This window comes from Penicillium verrucosum (genome assembly GCF_028828655.1).
Source record: "Penicillium verrucosum strain IBT 35672 chromosome Unknown utg000005l_segment0_segment0, whole genome shotgun sequence".
NCBI lineage: Eukaryota > Fungi > Ascomycota > Eurotiomycetes > Eurotiales > Aspergillaceae > Penicillium > Penicillium verrucosum.
The window spans coordinates 1,743,477-1,762,917 of NW_026643214.1; the positions used below are offsets into that span (position 1 = coordinate 1,743,477).

General features: G+C 49.7%; 6 protein-coding genes across 6 annotated transcripts; 3 read left to right on the forward strand and 3 right to left on the reverse strand.

The window, feature by feature from the left end:
* Positions 1 to 1,266: 1,266 nt before the first annotated feature.
* On the forward strand, positions 1,267 to 2,736 carry N7516_011524 (uncharacterized protein; the record flags this gene model as incomplete). Its single annotated transcript, XM_057224242.1, has 2 exons — positions 1,267 to 1,376; positions 1,584 to 2,736. 2 exons carry the CDS (start codon positions 1,267 to 1,269, stop codon positions 2,734 to 2,736), a joined length of 1,263 nt encoding a protein of 420 aa, XP_057069382.1.
* Positions 2,737 to 3,617: 881 nt separating this feature from the next.
* N7516_011525 (CwfJ domain protein) lies at positions 3,618 to 5,407 on the reverse strand (the record flags this gene model as incomplete). The annotated part of the gene is made up of 3 exons (XM_057224243.1): positions 3,618 to 5,116; positions 5,140 to 5,339; positions 5,394 to 5,407. The coding sequence occupies 3 exons, from the start codon at positions 5,405 to 5,407 to the stop codon at positions 3,618 to 3,620; spliced, it is 1,713 nt and encodes a 570-aa protein (XP_057069383.1).
* Positions 5,408 to 5,800: 393 nt separating this feature from the next.
* Positions 5,801 to 13,645, forward strand: N7516_011526 (uncharacterized protein; the record flags this gene model as incomplete). The annotated part of the gene is made up of 1 exon (XM_057224244.1): positions 5,801 to 13,645. The coding sequence occupies one exon, from the start codon at positions 5,801 to 5,803 to the stop codon at positions 13,643 to 13,645; it is 7,845 nt and encodes a 2,614-aa protein (XP_057069384.1).
* Positions 13,646 to 14,043: 398 nt separating this feature from the next.
* Positions 14,044 to 14,649, reverse strand: N7516_011527 (DNL-type zinc finger protein; the record flags this gene model as incomplete). Its single annotated transcript, XM_057224245.1, has 1 exon — positions 14,044 to 14,649. One exon carries the CDS (start codon positions 14,647 to 14,649, stop codon positions 14,044 to 14,046), a length of 606 nt encoding a protein of 201 aa, XP_057069385.1.
* Positions 14,650 to 14,928: 279 nt separating this feature from the next.
* Positions 14,929 to 17,595, forward strand: N7516_011528 (cullin family protein; the record flags this gene model as incomplete). Its single annotated transcript, XM_057224246.1, has 5 exons — positions 14,929 to 14,973; positions 15,030 to 15,272; positions 15,328 to 15,417; positions 15,479 to 17,349; positions 17,424 to 17,595. The coding sequence occupies 5 exons, from the start codon at positions 14,929 to 14,931 to the stop codon at positions 17,593 to 17,595; spliced, it is 2,421 nt and encodes an 806-aa protein (XP_057069386.1).
* Positions 17,596 to 18,080: 485 nt separating this feature from the next.
* On the reverse strand, positions 18,081 to 18,918 carry sld5 (putative GINS DNA replication complex subunit Sld5; the record flags this gene model as incomplete). The annotated part of the gene is made up of 2 exons (XM_057224247.1): positions 18,081 to 18,662; positions 18,742 to 18,918. The coding sequence occupies 2 exons, from the start codon at positions 18,916 to 18,918 to the stop codon at positions 18,081 to 18,083; spliced, it is 759 nt and encodes a 252-aa protein (XP_057069387.1).
* Positions 18,919 to 19,441: the final 523 nt, after the last annotated feature.

The window sequence follows — 19,441 nt, forward strand, 5'->3', positions numbered from 1 at the left end:
CTTTTCTCATCCCTCGTGGGTCTCCGCGAAAACAATACCCCCCGACGACGATATTTCTCCAACGTTCTGCCAACACTTTGGCCTGTCCCTTTCTCCTCGAACATTCTTTTGACACGATTATCGCCCTTTAATCCACAATTTGGTCCTTCTCTGTACAGACTTTCTACTGTGGATCCATCGTCATTCCACGCTGTACCAAATTTGCATCTTGATGCTTCAACGCCAGTCATATTGGCTCAATTCTTCCGGAGCATGTGTATTTCAATGCATTGTCCGATAATATTCCCCTTTGAACTGTGTGTCATTGGGGTAGGAGGACGTTGATGTAATATTGCATCGAGAGTGACTTTACAGCTGTACATAACGAGAATTGCCTGTATACTACAACATACAGGCGATTTCTCTCTGGATGTGTTTCCTGAGCTTTTAATTGGGTCTGGAAAGGGTAATCGAAGGAGACAACCAGTTCACAAATGTTTGATTTTTGTTTCCTTTTGTACGAATTAAAAAAAATTAAAAAAACAAAAACAATTTCAAAATAACTTCATTTCCCTTTCCCTTGAATAATCAAAAATTAGAGAAAAAAAAAAGAAGAAGAAGAAGAAGATCGACGGAATGCGTTAATGAGGATTGTCGTTTCAAGTGCCTCTGATGAACCTGATAGGCGGAAAGTGGGAAGAACTATGGGGGGACTTGTCTGTGTGTCAACCCTCCCTCTCTCTCTCTCTCTCTCTCTCTCTCCCTCTCCCTCTGCCCTCTGCTCTCCTCGAAACTTGCTGTTTCAGCAATTTCAACTCTCTTTTCTTCTTCAAGCCTCAGTCCGTTGAACACTCTTTCGAGGCTCTTTTAAGGTGTTGGCCTTTTTTTGAGACACTGCGCCTCATTGTTTCGTTACTTAGATCCCCCACTCTAGGGTCTCACTCTCTCTCCAGTTATCTCCAATCTTTATTCGTCAAATGTTCTATTTTGGTAACTTGCTGCCTGTTCGATCCACCTTGAACTAGCAACTATTTTGCTAGATCTTCGATTGATATTGAATCTACTGTCCACGGCTGTGACTTCAAATCTACTCTATTATCTCTATCTACTATCACTACACTCGGCATCGCGGCCCGCGTCCTCTCACTATCTCCGCGCCCAGGCACGTCACACTGAACTGCGTCTAGTTTCACACTAGAAGGATCTTGCCCCAAGGCTGGTCCGCAGCCATTGGCAATCGGATGATTCCTTTTCTCTCGCCTTGCGCACCTGCTATTCATCTCCAATATGAGTCCAGCAAATATTACACTATGGGTTCGAGATACCGCGAGTGATCTCGAGTCGGTTCCAAGTACCTTTTCTAGCTGGGACAAATGTATGGATAAAACCTACTGCAAGTGAGTTCCCCCCGAGAGATGTGCGCCCTCCCCATTTACGCATGGCCTGGCACGGTACTAATTAATTGGCGCAAGGTGGCCCGTCATCGTTGGTATCATCATCGGTTCAGTGGTTCTACTCGCCGTATTAGGTTGCATCTTCAATTGTCTCTGTTGTGGCTATCAATGCTGCAAGTGCTGTTGTAGCTGTTGCTGTCCATCAGGCAGGCGCAGAAACAAAACGCCTAAACACTTTGATGACCCTCCGTTCCACAAGCCTCCACCACCGGCTCCGAATCCGGTCTATCAAGCGCCACCAGCTCCACCTTCATTCCGGGGCACACAGCAGACTACGCCGCAGACTGCGAATTTCGACGCGCCCAAGTCTCCGGCCGCTCATGTCAATGAGGACGCCCTGCCTGAGATGCCCACCTGGGCTGGTGCCGTTGACAAGCATGTTGAAGACTCGAACCATCATGACGATGTCGAAATGGAGCCATTGAATCCCCCGGACCGAAAGCAGGGTGCCGGCACACCTGGTGCCGCTTACTCTGACTATTCACCCAATCCAGCCATGGGCGCAGCCGCGGCCGGATACAGAGGATTTGGACCTACCGATCCGCGTGCACGACGGTCTCCCGGCCCGGGAGCAGCATTGAATCCCGTTCAAGACCCCTATGGCCGACGTTCACCGGGCATGCCTTCCTCTGGAGCAACGATTGATCCTTATGGGAGAAGGTCACCGGGCCCGGCGGCACTCAGTGCTGTCCAGGATCCATACGGACGACGTTCCCCCGGCCCAGCAGCAGCGTTGGCTGCCACTCAAGATCCATACGGGCGTCGCTCGCCTGGTATGTTACCTTCAGCCGCAGCAGCTGGCTATGGCACCACAGCACACGACCCCTACGGTCCGCGGTCTCCCGGCGGAGCAGTCCACAACCCTTACGACCAGCAAGCATACCAAGACTCCTCTAATGACCACCCTTACGGCGCAGGCAATGGCTACCACGCTGTGACCGCTCCCTCGCCCGTGGCTGCATACAAGCCGCACACCAACTACAGCCCCGTGCCCATGGCCTTCTCCCCATCCTCGGAGATAGACCATTCTGCAGCCGCAGCCCCAACACCAGGCTTCCAGCGCCAGCCATCTTTCGGCTCTAGCCAGTATCCCCCATCATACACCTCCCAGCCTCCATACCGCGGCTTCGCCCCCGGTGCCCCTTCTTCGCCCCCTCCTGCTTTCTCAGCTCCTTCGCCTTCTCAGTACACTACCTATAACCCCCACACCATCGCCCCCACTCCCGAGCCCGACAATACCAGACCTCCGAGTCTGTTGCAGAGCGGGAGGAAACCTACCATCAATGCTTCTAGCAACTTTTGAGTATGGCCCTCGTCTATCGAGGCGGTTTCATGAACAGAACGTTTTCCTTTTTTTTTCCCCCTCTTCTTCTTTTCTCGGCGGGGGGGGTTGATACCATTCTGAGGCTGTATTTTCTTCTTTCATCTTACGTACTTACATACCATGACCCTGGGCTAAATTCGGGCTTTGAATCAAAAAGGTTTCTTTTTTTTTTACCATTTCTCTCACTTGCCACTTGCGCTCTATTGTATCCTCGGATGAGCTTTGATAGACTCGTTTGATACCCCTGTATGACAACCTTTTGAGAATAATGCGTTTTGCCTAGCAGGAAATGTCCCACCTTTGATTCAACTGATATATAATGGATGATGACCCGGGTTTTGAGGGGTTCTAGATTGTTGATTGGGATATGTTGGGTTTGTACTAATTTACACACAGTAGACGTAAGCTACTTGACTGGCCTCGTGCTGGAACCTATGAATCTGGTATTAAGCTTCCAAGAGATCGCGATCTGGGGTTGGCACTGTTAGGCTACCTTAGCAATAGCCCAACAGTCCTAGACCTGGCAGCAGGGGTTTGGACATCTCAGCGTCGAGCATCCGAGCACAGCCCAATATTGGTATCGGCGCATGGTCGTACAGCTTTCTTGATTTTTGCATTTCCAGCCAAAACAGTCTGCAAAGACGCTTTAATATGAGTATCTCTTATATGCCTTCTGTGTGGAATCTGTAGAATTCGTGCATTTTGGCTTCAAAACTCATTTGTCACATTTCATCGTACTTTACACGAAGGGGGAGCTTTCCGAAGACGGCCCCGTCAAAAGATCCCTTGATCACCATACCAAACTACACATTTGTCATGTATGAATCTGAAAATGAAGAAGAAACCTGCCGATTTCAAATTCACTCCTCAACCTCCATCGCGAAATCATGTTTCTTGAAAGCTTCCTTGAAAGCTTCCGCGTCCGTCGCCTCCTCTTTGTCCGTTTGCACACAGTCCTTCCAGTTAACACGATCATCCAGATAGAGCACCTTACTCATAACCCGTCGACCAAATTGCAAATCAAATCGGTTCTCCGGCAGGATTTTCATAATGATGACATTCTCTTCTCCAGATTGAGTCTTCCACACGCCTTTGTGCTCAGGAGCAGACCAATTATCGGGTTCGGCTTCGGGTTCGGCCTCGGCTTCAGCGCTGGGCGTAGGCGTAGGCGTCCAAATGAAGACTCGGAAATAATCGATCATATGGTGATTGTGCATTTCTTCGGGGTTTGGCACAGTCTTGAACGTCGAATATTCCAGGTTCGACGCTTCCTTCTTGAATGCCATTTCCACAAGCCGGGAGCGGATTTTCTCCACTGGCATCGGGAGGAATTGCCAATGTGTGTGGATACCGTTTGAGCGACTGACTTCCCATGTGACAGCACCGAGCTTACCACCTGATCGCTCGTTCAGCATTTGGTGCAGGGATTCGCGGTATCGTTGCATCTCGGCGAAGGTCGAGGCTCGGGTGGCCGGATCGAAAATTAGGTCGATGGTCGGGCAGTGTTCGAAGGGGATGATGAGCATATGGCCTGGGAAGTCCAGGGAAGGGTAGAAGTTGCTTGGGGGCAAAGGTCCTTTGGCAGTGGTAACATAGCTGTCATTGCCGATTGAGGTGATGAGATGAGTGGCAATGTTGGGGTTCGAAAGGCAGAAGAAACAATTCTCTGGGCCTGGCGGAGGGGCACGTTCTTTGTGTCGGCGCTGGTGCCCCGGGTCTCTATCTCTGTCGGAAGGGGCGTAGCGCTGGTATGATTCATTTTGGCTTGGGAGCGTTTTGCGCCTGCTTTGCGCCGCCGACCAAGGGCAGATGGTGGAGCCTATGGGAATACTGCTTGGGAAAGGTGCTGTTGGGTCCAAATTAAAGGCATAAATAGAATCTTTCATCAAGCCGAAAGTAGGCAATGAAATAAACCGAGTGAGTGGGTAGACATCTTGACCCTCTGTTGGCATGTGAAAGAAGGGTTCACGCTCGAAGAAAGCCGCGTCTGACCGAGAAAAGTGATAACGGGGTTTCAGGGCCGCGCAGACATCAGCAACGCATTGCAACTCAGCCGGCACGGTCTCTTTATCCCCACGGACCTCACAGCTAGATCCTAGACGGACATCCTTCGGCCATTGATTGGTAATAAGAATGTCTGTTTTGTGAATCCCGAACAGTGCACGAGCATCGGATTCACTGTATGTCGGCTGGAACTTGCCGCTAGCATTGCTCTCGGGTTTGGACCTACCCTCTGCCTCTCCCATGGTCCCACCGAGAACGACAATACGGATACCGTCTGTTGTCTTCAACGTTCCTCGCTTTCCCAGGAAGAACAAGTTGGGACACACTTCATCAGTTGCTTCAATCTTTTCGACCACTTGAGGGGGAGTGGTCGGTTACCAAGGGTGAAATAGGTTGGTAATGCTACAGTGATATTCCCCTGTATCAAGGCGGTAATATTCTGGAGCTCGTCTTCACTTGAAACATCACCGAAGAGATCGCCAAGAATGATCGCAAAGGAGAAATTATGATCTGGCTGCAGCTTGGCTAGCTTAGCGAACCCGCGCCGTATCTGACCGTTCAAGCTGCCAATGACAATACTACATATGTATTGGGTTAGTGACTGGAATATATGCAGACCTGAACATACATACCATTTGGGAGCCATTTTGAGCTCTATCTTGGTGGTAGGTTGAGTTGGCAAAGGAAAAAGTTGAAAATTGTTGATGAAAATTGATAAGAATATATGGTGGAATGGTGGAAAATAGGAAGACGAGATACCCCGAAAAGGACGTGACTTTTTTGCTTCAAACGCCCAAACTGTCCCAAGGTGCCATCAAAGATCAACTAGTTACATGCGACTAGACGCAGAACAGAACATCTCAGGTTCTTGAAAGCAGGAGCTTGGGCCACCTTATCAGCACGTGATATATATCGATATCTGCTTCGGAATAACAAAATTCCACTCCGAAGAACTTTTTTGTATTTCCATGTGGATCAGCCAAAAAAAAAGTGACCAGTACCTTTCTCACGAACAGTGCTGCTCGTCAGACCCGTCAAGATGGTGGGGACAGGCTCAAAAGCAAAGCCTGTTAGGCGCCTGAAAACGGGCACCGAAACCACGAAAAACCATCGATTCGAGGGCTTTTCATCACGAATCACCAAGCTCAAAATCGACCCGATCCACCGCGTGCGCCGCGCCAGTTTCGGCGAAGATGAGGACGAAACATCTTCTTATTTCCGAGCAGCCCTCGATCACTGGTTCGAGATGAACCTTTCAGACAATTTTACACAATTCGTACGACGTGTCAACCCTCTTTCCGAGAGCTTTGCGCAAGTTCTGTATCATGAAGAGAAGATCATGGATCTGTTGGTGGAATTCATCGAGAAAAGAGACCAGCTCTCCATGGAGCCGCTATTGAGCTTGCTTGCGCAATTTGCTCGGGATCTAGGCGTCAAGTTCGAAAAACATTTTGCTACGGCAGTGACACTGGTGTCATCCGTTGCGGCAACACATCCCGATATTGAGGTCGTTGAATGGAGTTTCACCTGTCTTGCATGGATCTTCAAGTTCCTTTCTCGTCTGTTAGTGCCCGACCTGCGACAGCTGCTGAGTATCATGACTCCATATCTCGGGAAAGAACGTCAAAAGCCATTTGTGGCGAGGTTCGCCGCGGAGTCGATGTCGTTCCTTATCAGAAAGGCCGGCCTTGTTTATTACAAAAACAAAGCACCCCTCGAGACTGCCGTCTCATTCCTCTTCGACGATATCTCGAAAGCCGCCGACGACAATAAGGATACCGAGAACTACAGGGAAGGACTGATGACTATGTTCTCCGATGCTATCAGGGGGGTCAACAACGGGCTTCACTCCAATGGCATGGATATCCTCAGTTGTGTTCTAAGTCAGATCCCGCCAACTAGTGAAAATCACAATGATCCTGCAGAAGTTATATTTGGTCTGGTCGTCAGTCTTGTCCACGCCACGACTCCCGATACCTTCGGTCCCATCCTCGACACGGTCAAGGCTTATATCGAAGATCGGTCAAAATCAACCCCGAATCCCAATCTCTCGGAGTGCTGCCGTATAATGTTCCTACTTGTGACAACTCGCAAGGGTGTCAGAATCCAAAACTGGAAGATCGTTCATCAGATTCAAGTGTCCCTGCTTCAGCAGGTGTCGGCGTCTGATGTATCGTCAGAAACGATATCACAGCTCCTTACAAGCGTCGCATACGCCCTTCAAATGTCCCCCATGGATGAGTTGCTACCTTTCCTTCGCTCTATTATGGACCTGGTGTCCACAGGCCAGCTTTCGAAATATTTCCTATTCTTCTGCGCAACATTCTCGGAGTGGGGATCAGAGCGATTCCAGAGCTTGCTTCTTTCGCCTTTCCAGAAGTTTATCAACTCATCATGGCAAAAGTCAGAGTGGGAGACTTGTTTCACCCTGCTACGCCTGCATGAGGCTGGTTGCATCACCCCCGAGAACTCACAACCTGGCTACATTTCCTGCCCAGATGCCTTCAAATCTCGTATCACTGATTCATTGGAGTACCCTACAAAAGATGAAGCCTTCTTGAATGCGCTGGTGAAGCTTCCAACCGCTATATCTTTGTTTGCAGATTCTGCTACATCGTCCAAGATGGTTTCTAAGTTGCACGATAACCTCATATCGGCGTTCCAAGATGGTGCAGCTAAAGGCAATAACGGCCAGACGAAGGGCCTGGTGTTTTTCCTTGGTCAAGGATTCAAGACGTATGTCGAACTCGCTAACAAAGTTGGAGAGCTTGACTCGAATCTCTTGAAACCGATCATTGCCACTGCTACAAAATTCTCCCGCCTGCCAGTCTTTTTGGAGGGTGCACTTGCTTTCATTTCCTCTCTCCCAGAGTCTGTGGACCTCGAACATCCCACCCTGGAAGACTTTGCTCAAGATTTAATTGTGAACCTAGCAGGCCCGTCGCACAGGCTGAGGCTGGTATCTCTTCAGCTTCTACGGGAATTAATTGTTCGCATTGCCAAAGACGACCCCTCGCCCGTGGAATTGGCCATCGAAGTCGAAGAAAGCCCGCTGACAATGGACTCCGTGAGAACCATCTCTATGCATATCCGCAAACTTGCGATTCTCTACCCCCAAATTGCTCACCGCAGGTGGATGTCCACCCTGGTCCCTTACTTCTGCTTTGGATTGTTCTCAAAGAAGTTGGCTCCACTGTGGGATGACTCTGCTGCTGCGCTGAAGACTATTAGCGAAAATCCCCAGGGAGAGAAGATTGTGTCTGATTTGTCCATCCAGTGGCTGTCAGAACGGGATACCGAAGCGCCCAGCGACGCTCCAATAGAAGACGACGAAAGCTCTTTCGTCAAGAGCCACTTCAAGTGTTACAATGTTGCGAAGGTCGAAAAAGTACTCGCTGCGAATGCCAAGAGCACAGAGGATCCTTATCATGTCCTATCTCAACAATTCAACCAGGACCACACAGTCGCAAACATCCTTCCAGCCTCCCCGCGAACCCATGCACTTCGTGTCTTAAACACTGCACCGGGCGTTGCCGAGAAACGCTCGCGCCAGATTGTGCCATTGTTCTTGTCCTGGGCATTGCGTGAGGACCAAGATGACGCACCCCCAACTGGCGAGGCGAAAATCGAAGATATTGAGACCGATGGTGTGCAAGTGCGCTGGGGATTCCGGGATCGATTGTCCATGCTTGCTTTGTTTGCGCGGTTCCTTAACCCCATAGTTCTGTTCAAGGCCCCTGAGGTTCATGCGGCAGTCCTAGGACTCCTGTGTCATGGTAACTCTGACCTACAGAAACATGCGCTCAATGTCCTTTTCACTTGGAAAGATCCGAATGTGCGCCCGTATCAAGAAAACCTACTTAATCTCTTGGATGAGGCCAGATTCAAGGATGAGCTTGCCGTGTTCGTGCATGTTGGCGACGAAGGAAGTCTAATCCAACAAGAGCACCGCGCTGTTCTCCTCCCCGTGGTCCTTCGATTACTCTATGGTCGAATGATCTCTAAGGCTGGCTCGGCTGCCGCTGGCCAAGCCGGCAGACGAAAGACCATTCTGCGAACCATCTCGCACCTCTCAGAACACGACTTTGGACTTTTCATGCAGCTGTCCTTTGGTCCTCTTGCAGATGTGCACGTTGTTAAAGACAACAATGAGTGCGACCAGACTGCCTTCCAGGAAGAGTTGACCAGCCCAAGAAGACAGCTGGGTCTGCTTAAGCTGATTGATACTGTCTTTGAGACACTTCAAACCCGGATGACTGAATTTGCATCGCAGACGATGAATGTGGTTGTCTACTGCTTGGTACGAGCATGCCGGGCGATTTACAACGAGGGTAGCGATCGCCCTGATGAACGCCTCTTGCCTGTGTTCCAAAATATTCGTTCTGCGTGTATTCGATGTCTCAATTTGGTCTTCTCGATTGTTCCAACCCACGATTGGACTCCCTACGTCCGTATCATCTTCAAGGAGATGATTGACAGCAGACTGGATCATTTCCCTATTGAGACAGCACAGGGTGTTTCAGGCCTTCTACGATTGTTCTCCACCTGGGCCGCTGCCCCAAGGTCAACGTTCTATTTGGTGCAGCACAATGACAAGGTCTTGACTAAGGTGATTGACTGTCTCGCGGTCGAGTCTGCCCGCGATGAAGTGAAGAACTTTATCTTGGATGAGGTTCTCATACCACTGGTTGAGCAGTCTACGGGCAAAAGGCTGCAGGAAACCGAAGAGATGCCTGACTTCCCAGCCGAGCAAATTAAATCCGAAGTACTATCTCCCTATCTGGAGCACGCTCTCTTCCATCTCGGCCGTCTTCTCAAGAGAGGTCCCTCGAAGCCCGTTCTTTACTCCGGAGTCAATGCTCTTTCGCTGATCGCTCCTTGCGTCGAATCCTCCAAAGAGACCGCTAGTCTTGTCGGAATTACGACGTATATGCTTCGTCAGCCCGCGGATCGTGTCAGCCCCAGAACCAAGTCTGGTCTGCTGAAAATTATCGAGCACTTTTTGCCCTTATGGGACCCCAAGGATGATCCTGAGCTTGCCCAACAAGTGTTTGATGCAGTGTGCTCAATGTTCGACTACTTCAAGGATGACGCGAACAGAGAAGTACTGGCCCGGGTTTTTGGTGCTCTTGCTACGCACGACGAGAACCTCAAGATTGTTGCCGACCTGTGTGCAGATCTAAACTCTCGCTCAGCTAAAAGACTCGAACCCGATTATGCGAGACGTTTGCAGGCTTTCAGAATAGTCAGCGATGAGCTGTCTCAAACTTTGAGCGCGAAGCAGTGGAAACCTCTTCTCTACAATATGCTTTTCCATTTGAGGGATGAAGATGAGCTTGCTATCCGATCTAGCGCCTCCTTTGGTTTGAGACGATTCATCGACAGAGCGTCCACGGAACCAGACACAGACTTCGAGGCACTCATCAATGATGTTCTCTTCCCCTCTTTGCAATACGGCATTCGGCAGAAGTCCGAACTTATTCGTTCTGAAGTTGTCGCTGTTATTGGCTACTTCGTCAAACTCAATCCCACTAGGCCCTCTGTGCAGGACATGCACGTTCTTCTCGTCGGTGATGATGAGGAGGCCTCTTTCTTCACCAACATTCTACACATCCAACAGCACCGCCGGCAACGTGCTTTGCGACGTCTGGCTGGAGACGCAGCTCAAGGCAGCATTCAGGCGACGAATCTAGGCACCATTTTCATTCCCCTCATTGAGCATTTCATCTTCGAGGATGCTGCTGATGAAAATGCCCACAACCTGATTGCCGAAGGTGTTGCGACCCTTGGTGTTCTTTCCGAGTGGCTGGAATGGGGTCAGTTCCGAGCAAACTTCCGGAGATACCGCAGCTACATGACAAGCAAGCCTGAAAAGGAGAAGAACATCCTCAGACTGCTCGGCCGCATGTCCGATGCGCTGTCTAGTGCTATGAACCGAAAAAGGGGGACAGAAAACCAGACCAGTGATGAAGTTGACAAGATGGATGTTGTCGAGCAGCCCATGTGCACGCTTGCCAAGAGTGTTCCTTCTCTTGCAAAGGTCTCAACGGAATTGACCACCAACTTCATTCCTTTCCTAACCAAGTACATCCACCACAAGCAGGAGAAGGAGATGAGTATGCGTCTGCCAGCTTCGATCACCACTGTCAAGCTTCTTAAGATTCTCCCCGAAGAAGAACTGGCCATTCGTCTTCCCCCGGTACTGCTGGATGTCTGCACAACCCTCAAGAGTAAAGCACAGGATTCCCGTGACACTGCACGTAAAACACTCAATGAGCTCGCTCTCCTTTTGGGTCCTGTCTATTTCGGCTACATCCTCAAGGAGCTTCGCAACGTTCTCGCACGAGGCTACCAGCTTCACGTTCTCTCATTCACCGTTCATTCCATGCTTGTGACAACCACTGATCACTTCAAGCAGGGAGATTTGGATTACTGTTTGAAAGAACTGGTTGCGGTTGTGATGGACGATACCTTTGGCACAGTTGGCCAAGAAAAGGACGCTGAAGGATACACCAGCAAAATGCAGGAGGTCAAGAGCAGCAAGAGCTACGACTCTATGGAACTTCTTGCTAAGGTCTCCACTATCAGCCAATTGTCAAACTTGGTTAGGCCTCTGCAGGCACTCCTACGTGAAAAGCTCAATTCGAAGCTCGTCAATAAGCTTGATGAGCTCATGCGAAGAATCAGCATCGGTCTTCTGAGAAACCCTGACGCCGAAAGTCGCGACATGTTGGTATTCTGTTACGAAGTCATCAAAGAGGCCTATCGGGACAATGCCCCAGATGCGGGTCCAGCTCCGCCAAAGACCAGATACGAGGAACGGTTCTTGATCCGATTGCAAGGAGCCAAGCGGGGCGAACACAGGGGTACGACATCTTCTCATGTCTACAAATTGACCCGATTCTCGCTGGATGTGCTTCGTGCTATCCTCAGCAAGTTCAATTCGGTCTTGACAGCTTCTAACTTGTCGGGCTTCATTCCTATCATTGGTGACGCGCTTGTTCAGTCTCAGGAGGAAGTGAAGGTTTCTGCTCTCCGTTTGCTCTCCACGATCATCAAGCTGCCGCTGCCAGAGATTGACGAGAACTCACACGTCTATTTCACCGAAGCAGTCAAACTTGTTAAGGAGTCTCCTAGCACCAACTCCGAAGCCGCACAGGCCTCCCTAAAGTTGATTTCCTCCATGCTGCGTGAACGAAAGGACACCAAGCTCCGTGACGGACATCTTGCATACTTGCTCAAGCGTCTGGCCTCCGACATTGAGGAGCCGGATCGCCAAGGTGTGACTTTCAACTTCATCCGCGCCGTCATGTCCCGGAAGCTTGTTGTTCCCGAGATGTATGAGCTTATGGACAACATCGCGACCATGATGGTGACAAACCAGACTCGGTCTGCCCGGGATCTTGCACGTGGTACCTACGTCCATTTCCTGATTGAGTACCCACAGGCAAAGAGTCGCTGGACTAAACAGCTCGCTTTCTTCGCAAAGAACCTGGATTACAAACATCAGTCGGGACGGCAATCAGTCATGGAGGCGATGCACGCCCTTCTTTCAAAGACTGGCCCAGAATTAGCACAGGATATCATCAGCACCTTCTTCCTACCCATCGTCCTTGCTATGGCGAATGACGAGTCGCCGGAATGCCGCGAGTTGGCGGGTGCATTGCTAGGAGAGTTCTTCAACCGTGCAGATCGGGAGCAGATGAAGACCATCCTTACTCCCCTTCGGGCGTGGTTGGAGCAGACCAACAACATGGCTCTATGCAGTATTGGATTGCAGGCCATGCGGATCTACTTCGAGGCCGAGCAGACCGAGAAAGATAAACAAGCTCGTTTCGTCGTCGACATCCTCCCCGGATTGATGCAGCCCGTTCTTGATGACCATGAGAATGGCAATTGGGAGGCTCTTTACTATGCCCTGCAACTTTTCACGAAGCTTTGTAAGACGGCTTCTACACTTGCTCTGAGCCCGGAATGCGGTTCTATCTGGACTTCCGTCCAAGAATGCTTGTTCTTCCCCCACGCCTGGGTCAAGACTTGTGCTGCAAACCTCATAGGCTTGTGGATGGCCGATCTGGCCAAGACAAATGCCGCTACTGGTTACGCTTCCCTTCCCTTAACTGGAAGTTTCGGTCTCGCCATGGACAAGCCGGCTATGCTGCAGCTTCTTCGTGCCAGTCTCCGCAGTCTGCGTACCCCGGGCATTGCCGAGGAACTGGCCATGCAAAGTGTACGCAACACTGTCTTCCTCGGACGTTGCTGTTCCCAAAACGGGCTCGAACTTCCAAGGCTGGCAAGCGAGGATGTTGAATCCGAAGATGAAGACGAGGATGAGGATGCTGAAGGAGAGGCAAAGGAGGAAACCAAGGTGGAATACAACAGATCTGCCATCCACTACATCTTCAAGCAGGTCTCCTCCCTTTTGCGGCGGGAAACTATCTCCGGCCGAGCAAACGCCCTCATCCCTAAGACAGCCTCTATCACACTCCTTGCCGCGCTCATCCGCCACATCGAGGTTGAGCAGATCCGTCCTTCTCTGCGCGTCATTCTCATTCCCCTGCAGCATCTGACGGATCCATCGATCCCGGCGCCTCGCTCCTCGGATGAGACCTTCCAAAACACATACAAGTCGCTCGTCTCCAACTGCCACGAGGTCTTGGATCTTCTCCAGAAGAAACTCGGCACCACCGAGTATGTGGAGCAGATCTCTAGGGTCCAGGCGGCCATTAAGGAACGTCGTGAAGGAAGACGGGCCAAGCGCCGCATCGACGCTGTTGCTGACCCGGAGAAGCACGGACGTGACAAGGTGAAGAAGAACGAGCGGAAGAGAGACAAGCGCCGTGAGAAGGGCTTGGAGCACCGTGGAAAGAGACGTGGTTGGTAGAGGATTTGGCATCTATTTGCATTTCTCATCAAATGGTGTTATGGCATACAAAAAATTGGGCGTTTTGGTGGAATGGTTGACTATATTATACTTGCATTGTATATACCTTTTCAGATCAATTTGATGTCTTCTGTACAGATCTTAGTTTTTTTTTTTTTTTGCTCTTTTTAAATATCGAGTTTTTCCATGAAATTAAGGGGGTTTGACTGAGAATTTAGTTAAAGTCATTTCTAATATACAAAAACCCCAATATATCCTTTTTCTCGTTGATGCTTGGATCCTGCCATGCTGAGAGTAGAGAGTCTTTTCATAGTATACACGCCCAACGAGACACACAAAACACCTCGTATGCACCAAATCTACCAAGAATCCATGCAGAAACCTCACTTCAAATGGACTCAAGCCGACTTATCATCATCGGGTGCTCCTAAGATCTCCTTACCTTCCAAGTCATAGCTCTTCACAGATCCATCCTCCCAGAACTCCAGGTTACCCTCGGTGTGGCCGTGGGTCAATGTCTGACCCTTCTCTTTCAGGATATCTTCCAGGGTTGTTTTCTTCTCAAAGAATACACCAAGGTGATCACTCATGACATGGCGCGAGTTGCATGAAGGACATTGGATAAGGACAGTTCCACGGTGGTAGCCTTGCTTGGACATGCGGTGCGCTGAGCGATGACCACACGGCTTGCAGGTGAATGTAATGCGGTAGGCTTCCTCATCCTTGCGGCGTTCCTGGTTCTGTGCTTCCCATTCAGCCTCTTGCTCAGCCTGACTCTTAGGTGATTCGGTGAGAGGACGAGGAGCATGGGAGTTGTGTCGGAGTTGGGTCTGGGCGAAGACTCGCTGTGGGCGAGGGAGAAGAGATGATGGACGAGCTGAGTGTAGAGAGAGGGATTGTGTTGAGAGGAAGCGTGAGGATCGTGTACGCGCTACAGCAGTGTATGGCTGCACTTGCGACACAAGGGCGTTCAATGGACGGAGACCCGAGGTGAAAGAGCGCATGATGATGGTATGTGGAGGTATTTTGAAGCTGACGGAGAAAGAAGATCAAAGATAGTAGAGATATTTGCAACTCAAAGAGAAACTCGGGGAGATGGAAAGAAAAAAAAAGAAACAGGTGAAATGACGAGGCTCGGTCAGCGATAGGCGATAGACGGAAATTTAGAATTTCCGGGGTTGGCCTCCGCGGAGAGAAGGCCGCAGTTCTCCTTCACCTTTTTTTTTCCCCCTTGAGATATCTCTATTTACTCACTTTCTCTTGGTTTTACAGTTGTCTTCAAAATGGCCGCAATGAGGGCTCGGCACAAGATTCGAGCTCCCCGAAGGGTTCGTTGACACCGCGGGGTTAAAACTATGAAGCTATCCACTCACTATACTTCTAGGGAGTCTCCCATGCCAATACTGAAGATTTCGATTCCATATGGACAGTCCTCTCATCATCCTTGACTGAAATTAATACTAAAAATGCCTCAACCCTGGCATTCGAAGAGATCTACCGTCACGCCTACAAGATCGTGTTGATGATGCGAGCTCCCGATCTTTATGAGCAAGTCAAACAATTGGAGCAAGACTGGCTGAAAACCAATGTCCGAACCCTGATTGTCGATTCAATTTCTTCGAGCCTAGTGCGTGCGCAAAAATCCACCGATGCGCAGGACCAGTCAAGTGAGAGGAGGGAAGCGGGGGGAGAAGTTTCTCACAGTCCTGAAGGATGCTTGGGAAGATCATCAGTTGGGCATGGGCATGGTTACCGATGTTCTGATGTATATGGTGAGTTTGTTACGTTCCAAGGTATTGTTATATTGTTATAATGCTCTAACTGTTTACTCAGGACCGTATGGTAGCAAGCCGTACCCACCCACCCATCTACGTTGCCTGCATGGCTCTATTCCGTGACCATATCCTACGAGCTCCCGTCCGTGCCGGCTCTGCTTTGACTGTTATGGATGTGCTCGAATCCACAATACTATTTATGGTCCAACTGGAACGTTCTGGGCACATTATTGAGCGGCCGCTCATTCGGCACTGCATCCAAATGTTGGAGGGCCTCTACGAAACAGCCACAGAGGAGGAGAGCTCAAAGCTTTATCTTACTGAGTTTGAACCAGCCTTTCTCAAAACGAGTAAGGAGTTCTACCAGGCAGAAGGGCAACGGCTGTTGGAAATGGGGGATGCTGCCACGTTTTGCCGACTCGCAACCCAGCGGATCACTGAAGAGGAGGAGCGATGCCGTTATATGTTGTCGGTCACGACAGAACCGAAGGTCCTTGAGTTGCTTGACGAGCAGCTAATCCGGAACAATATTGAAGAAGTCGTCAATCTCGAAGGAACCGGTGTCCGGCGCATGCTAGACCACGATCAGTTGGATGGGCTACGGAATGTTTACATGCTAAATAAAAGGGTCGACAAGAAGAAGGGGGCTTTGACAAACATGGTCAACAAGCGGATTGTGGAAATGGGCAAAGAGATCAATACTTCGTCTATACTTTTACCACAAGCCCCAGCCCCATCGGCAGAGAAAGATGGCGAAAAAGAGAAAAGGCCCGAAAAGGGAAAAGACAAAGAAAGGCCCCAGAATCAGCAAACAGTGTCAGCAATCCGCTGGGTCGATGACATTCTCAGCCTGAAGCGGAAATTCGATGACATTTGGGAGAATGCCTTCGCCTCCGACCAGGGCATACAGAGCTCAATTGGGGCTAGCTTCGCCAACTTCATCAACTTGAACTCGCGAAACTCGGAGTATCTGTCTCTCTTTTTTGATGAAAACTTGAAGAAGGGCATTAAGGGAAAGACAGAAACCGAGGTAGACGTTCTTCTGGACAACGGGATCACACTGCTGCGCTACATCAAGGACAAGGATCTATTTGAGACCTATTATAAGAAGCATCTATCACGCCGTCTTTTGATGAAACGTTCTGTCAGCATGGATGCAGAGAGACAAATGATTTCCAAAATGAAGCTGGAGGTCGGCAATCAGTTTACTCAACGCATTGAATCCATGTTCAAGGACATGACCATCTCCGAAGATCTTACCACCAACTACAAGGAGCACATTGCGCGCAGTGGTGATCCCGACCAGAAACCCGTGGACCTAGAGATCAACGTTCTCACCAGTACCATGTGGCCGATGGAAATAATGGCAAGCAAAGAGGGAGTAGTCCAGTTGCCTTGCATTTTCCCACGGGAGATTGATACACTGAAGCAAAGCTTTGAGAGGTTTTATCTCGACAAGCATAGCGGCCGCAAACTGTCGTGGCAAGCCAGCATGGGCACTGGCGATCTTCGAGCCACTTTCGTACGCTCCAGTGGAAAAGTCCAGCGATATGAACTCAACGTCTCAACATATGCCATGATCATCCTGCTATTATTCAACGACGTCGCAGACGGCGAAGCTCTCACATATGACGAAATTAAAACTCGCACAAGGATCCAAGATCACGACTTAATCCGCAACTTGCAATCGCTCGCCGTTGCCCCAAAGACTCGGGTTCTGAAGAAGGATCCTATGGGCAAGGAGGTAAAGCCCACCGACCGCTTCCTTTTCAACCATGATTTCCACAGCCCCTTTGTGAAAGTGCGTATCGGAGTTGTCAGCGGCGGTGCGAACAAGGTCGAGAATCAAGATCAACGCAAGGTCACTGAAAAGAAGATGAATGACGAGCGCAACGGTACTATCGAAGCTGCCGTCGTCCGTATTATGAAGTATGTTTTTGTTACTGTCTCACCATAAATGCCTCGTATATGATCTGACAAAACTAACCTCTGCCCTCTGCCAGACAACGCAAAACCCTCACTCATTCTCAATTAATGACTGAAACCCTTTCGCAACTTTCCGCTCGCTTTGTTCCAGATGTGAACATGATCAAGCGTCGCATCGAGAGTCTGATTGACCGCGAATACCTGGAGCGAGTCTCTGAGGAGCCGCCCACCTACGGGTATGTCGCATAAAGTCAGACCATCTTAGTGATCATAGCAAGCTGCCTTCTATCTGATCTACTCCTTTGCTCTGGTTTCTTATGATTTTATGATCTGGGATCTGCTTGCATTTCAGTGTTTGTGTTTCTTTTTTTCCCTCTTCTTCTTCGGCGCGTTTCTCTGAGCTTAGCGATTGGCGTCTTTTAAGGGATTGAAATGAAATTCATAGAAAAAGCCATCTGGTTTGATGTGTTGATGTTTACCGACAGCTAGGACAATGGAAATTACCTTGGTAGGATTTTCATATAATATCTCTCGTCTCTCAATCGCCGGTCTATAGATCATAGAGAAATAAGACGATAGATGGATATATCATAAAAGAAACACCCCCAATAAACGCCACTCCGCTATGATAAAGTCGAATATCAAACTAGAATCCCAAAGAAAAGAGACTCAAAAAGAAAATCACAATAATTCCACCTCCCCTCTCCCCCAAGCCCCCTTAACCCCTTCCCATCTCACCCCCAAACGTCCCCCATCCGCATCGTAACCCCCGTCTCATATTGCTCATCCTCCCCACCAACAACAACAGGAACCTCCGCCCCAAGACACCGAACAAAGACAACCTCCCGCAATTCCGGCCCCTGGATCATACTCGTTCCACCGGCATTATCATCTAACCGCCTCAGCTGCCGCGGGAACGCCCCCATAAACGACCCCGCGTAGTGGCCCGCTAGGAGCGTCTGATGTGCATGCAGGAAGGATGATTCCGGCTCCGACAGCGGGGCGAGATCAGTCAACTCTGATATATCCGGTACCGAGTCCTCGGGCTGCTGGTTCGGGTTCTGCGAGGAGGCGGTTGATTGTGTTTGCGAGGCGAGGGGGTTTTTGTTGCGCGAGGCGAGCAGGACTAGATAGTGCATGCTGTATTTTGTTATCTTAGCTAGTCGGGCTCGTAAAAGACTGCGCACTATGTATTGGCTGCGGGCAAGGTCGGTTTGGAGGATTGAGAGGCGGAGGTTGAGGTTGGGGTTGTGCGTGTTTGCGGTTGTTGAGAGGGTTGTGTCTGACGACGCGGCGAGATCTTCGATTGTTTCGATCTGTAGATTTCGGATTGCATTAGCAAGTTGTTTTTTTTTTTTTTTTTTGAGGGAGCATTGCTGTATAGCTGGTGTGTACCTGTATCCGCACGCGGTCCATTATACGCTCCATCAGTGGCGCCGGCCATGGTAGTACCTCCGACACAGCACGTTCGGCTACCCAAAATCGCGTGAGTAGCTGGTGGTCCAGCGCTGCAGACTCCGGACTGGCGCCTGGACCACGGTCCACTGATGCGAGAATGTCGTCGATATCCATTTGGAGGTTGTCGCATTGAGGAAAATGCAGGGTGGAGCGGGATATAGGGCGGAGATGGGGTGCCTGGGGCACTCATCCGCTCTATCAAGGAAATCAATCTGAATACCTTCGTACGGAGTACACCGGTGGATGTTCGCGAATCTGTGAGGCTGGTTTATAATTGAGAACCCAACTGATCCAATTTCAACCCATTTATCAATTGGGCCTTATCTACTGAAACCGACAAATTACACGATATCCCAATATGAATCAATTAGAGCTAGTCAAGTTGAATTAGGGATCATTTTATTCAAATCCATTCGGCCGTTAAAGATATATCATCAAGAGAGAAACAATGTGCTGGAAACGCCAGAACTTCATAAACCCTAAGTTCCATTCTTTCCGGGGATCTCAGGCTGCAGACCAAATGCTCGAATTTTAGCTGAACTTCAGTTAAATGGGAGATGGGGAACATGAGGAAGCATTAAGTAGTAAAAGAGAATAAGATAAAACCACCCATGCGGGTATGCGACCAAATAATAAT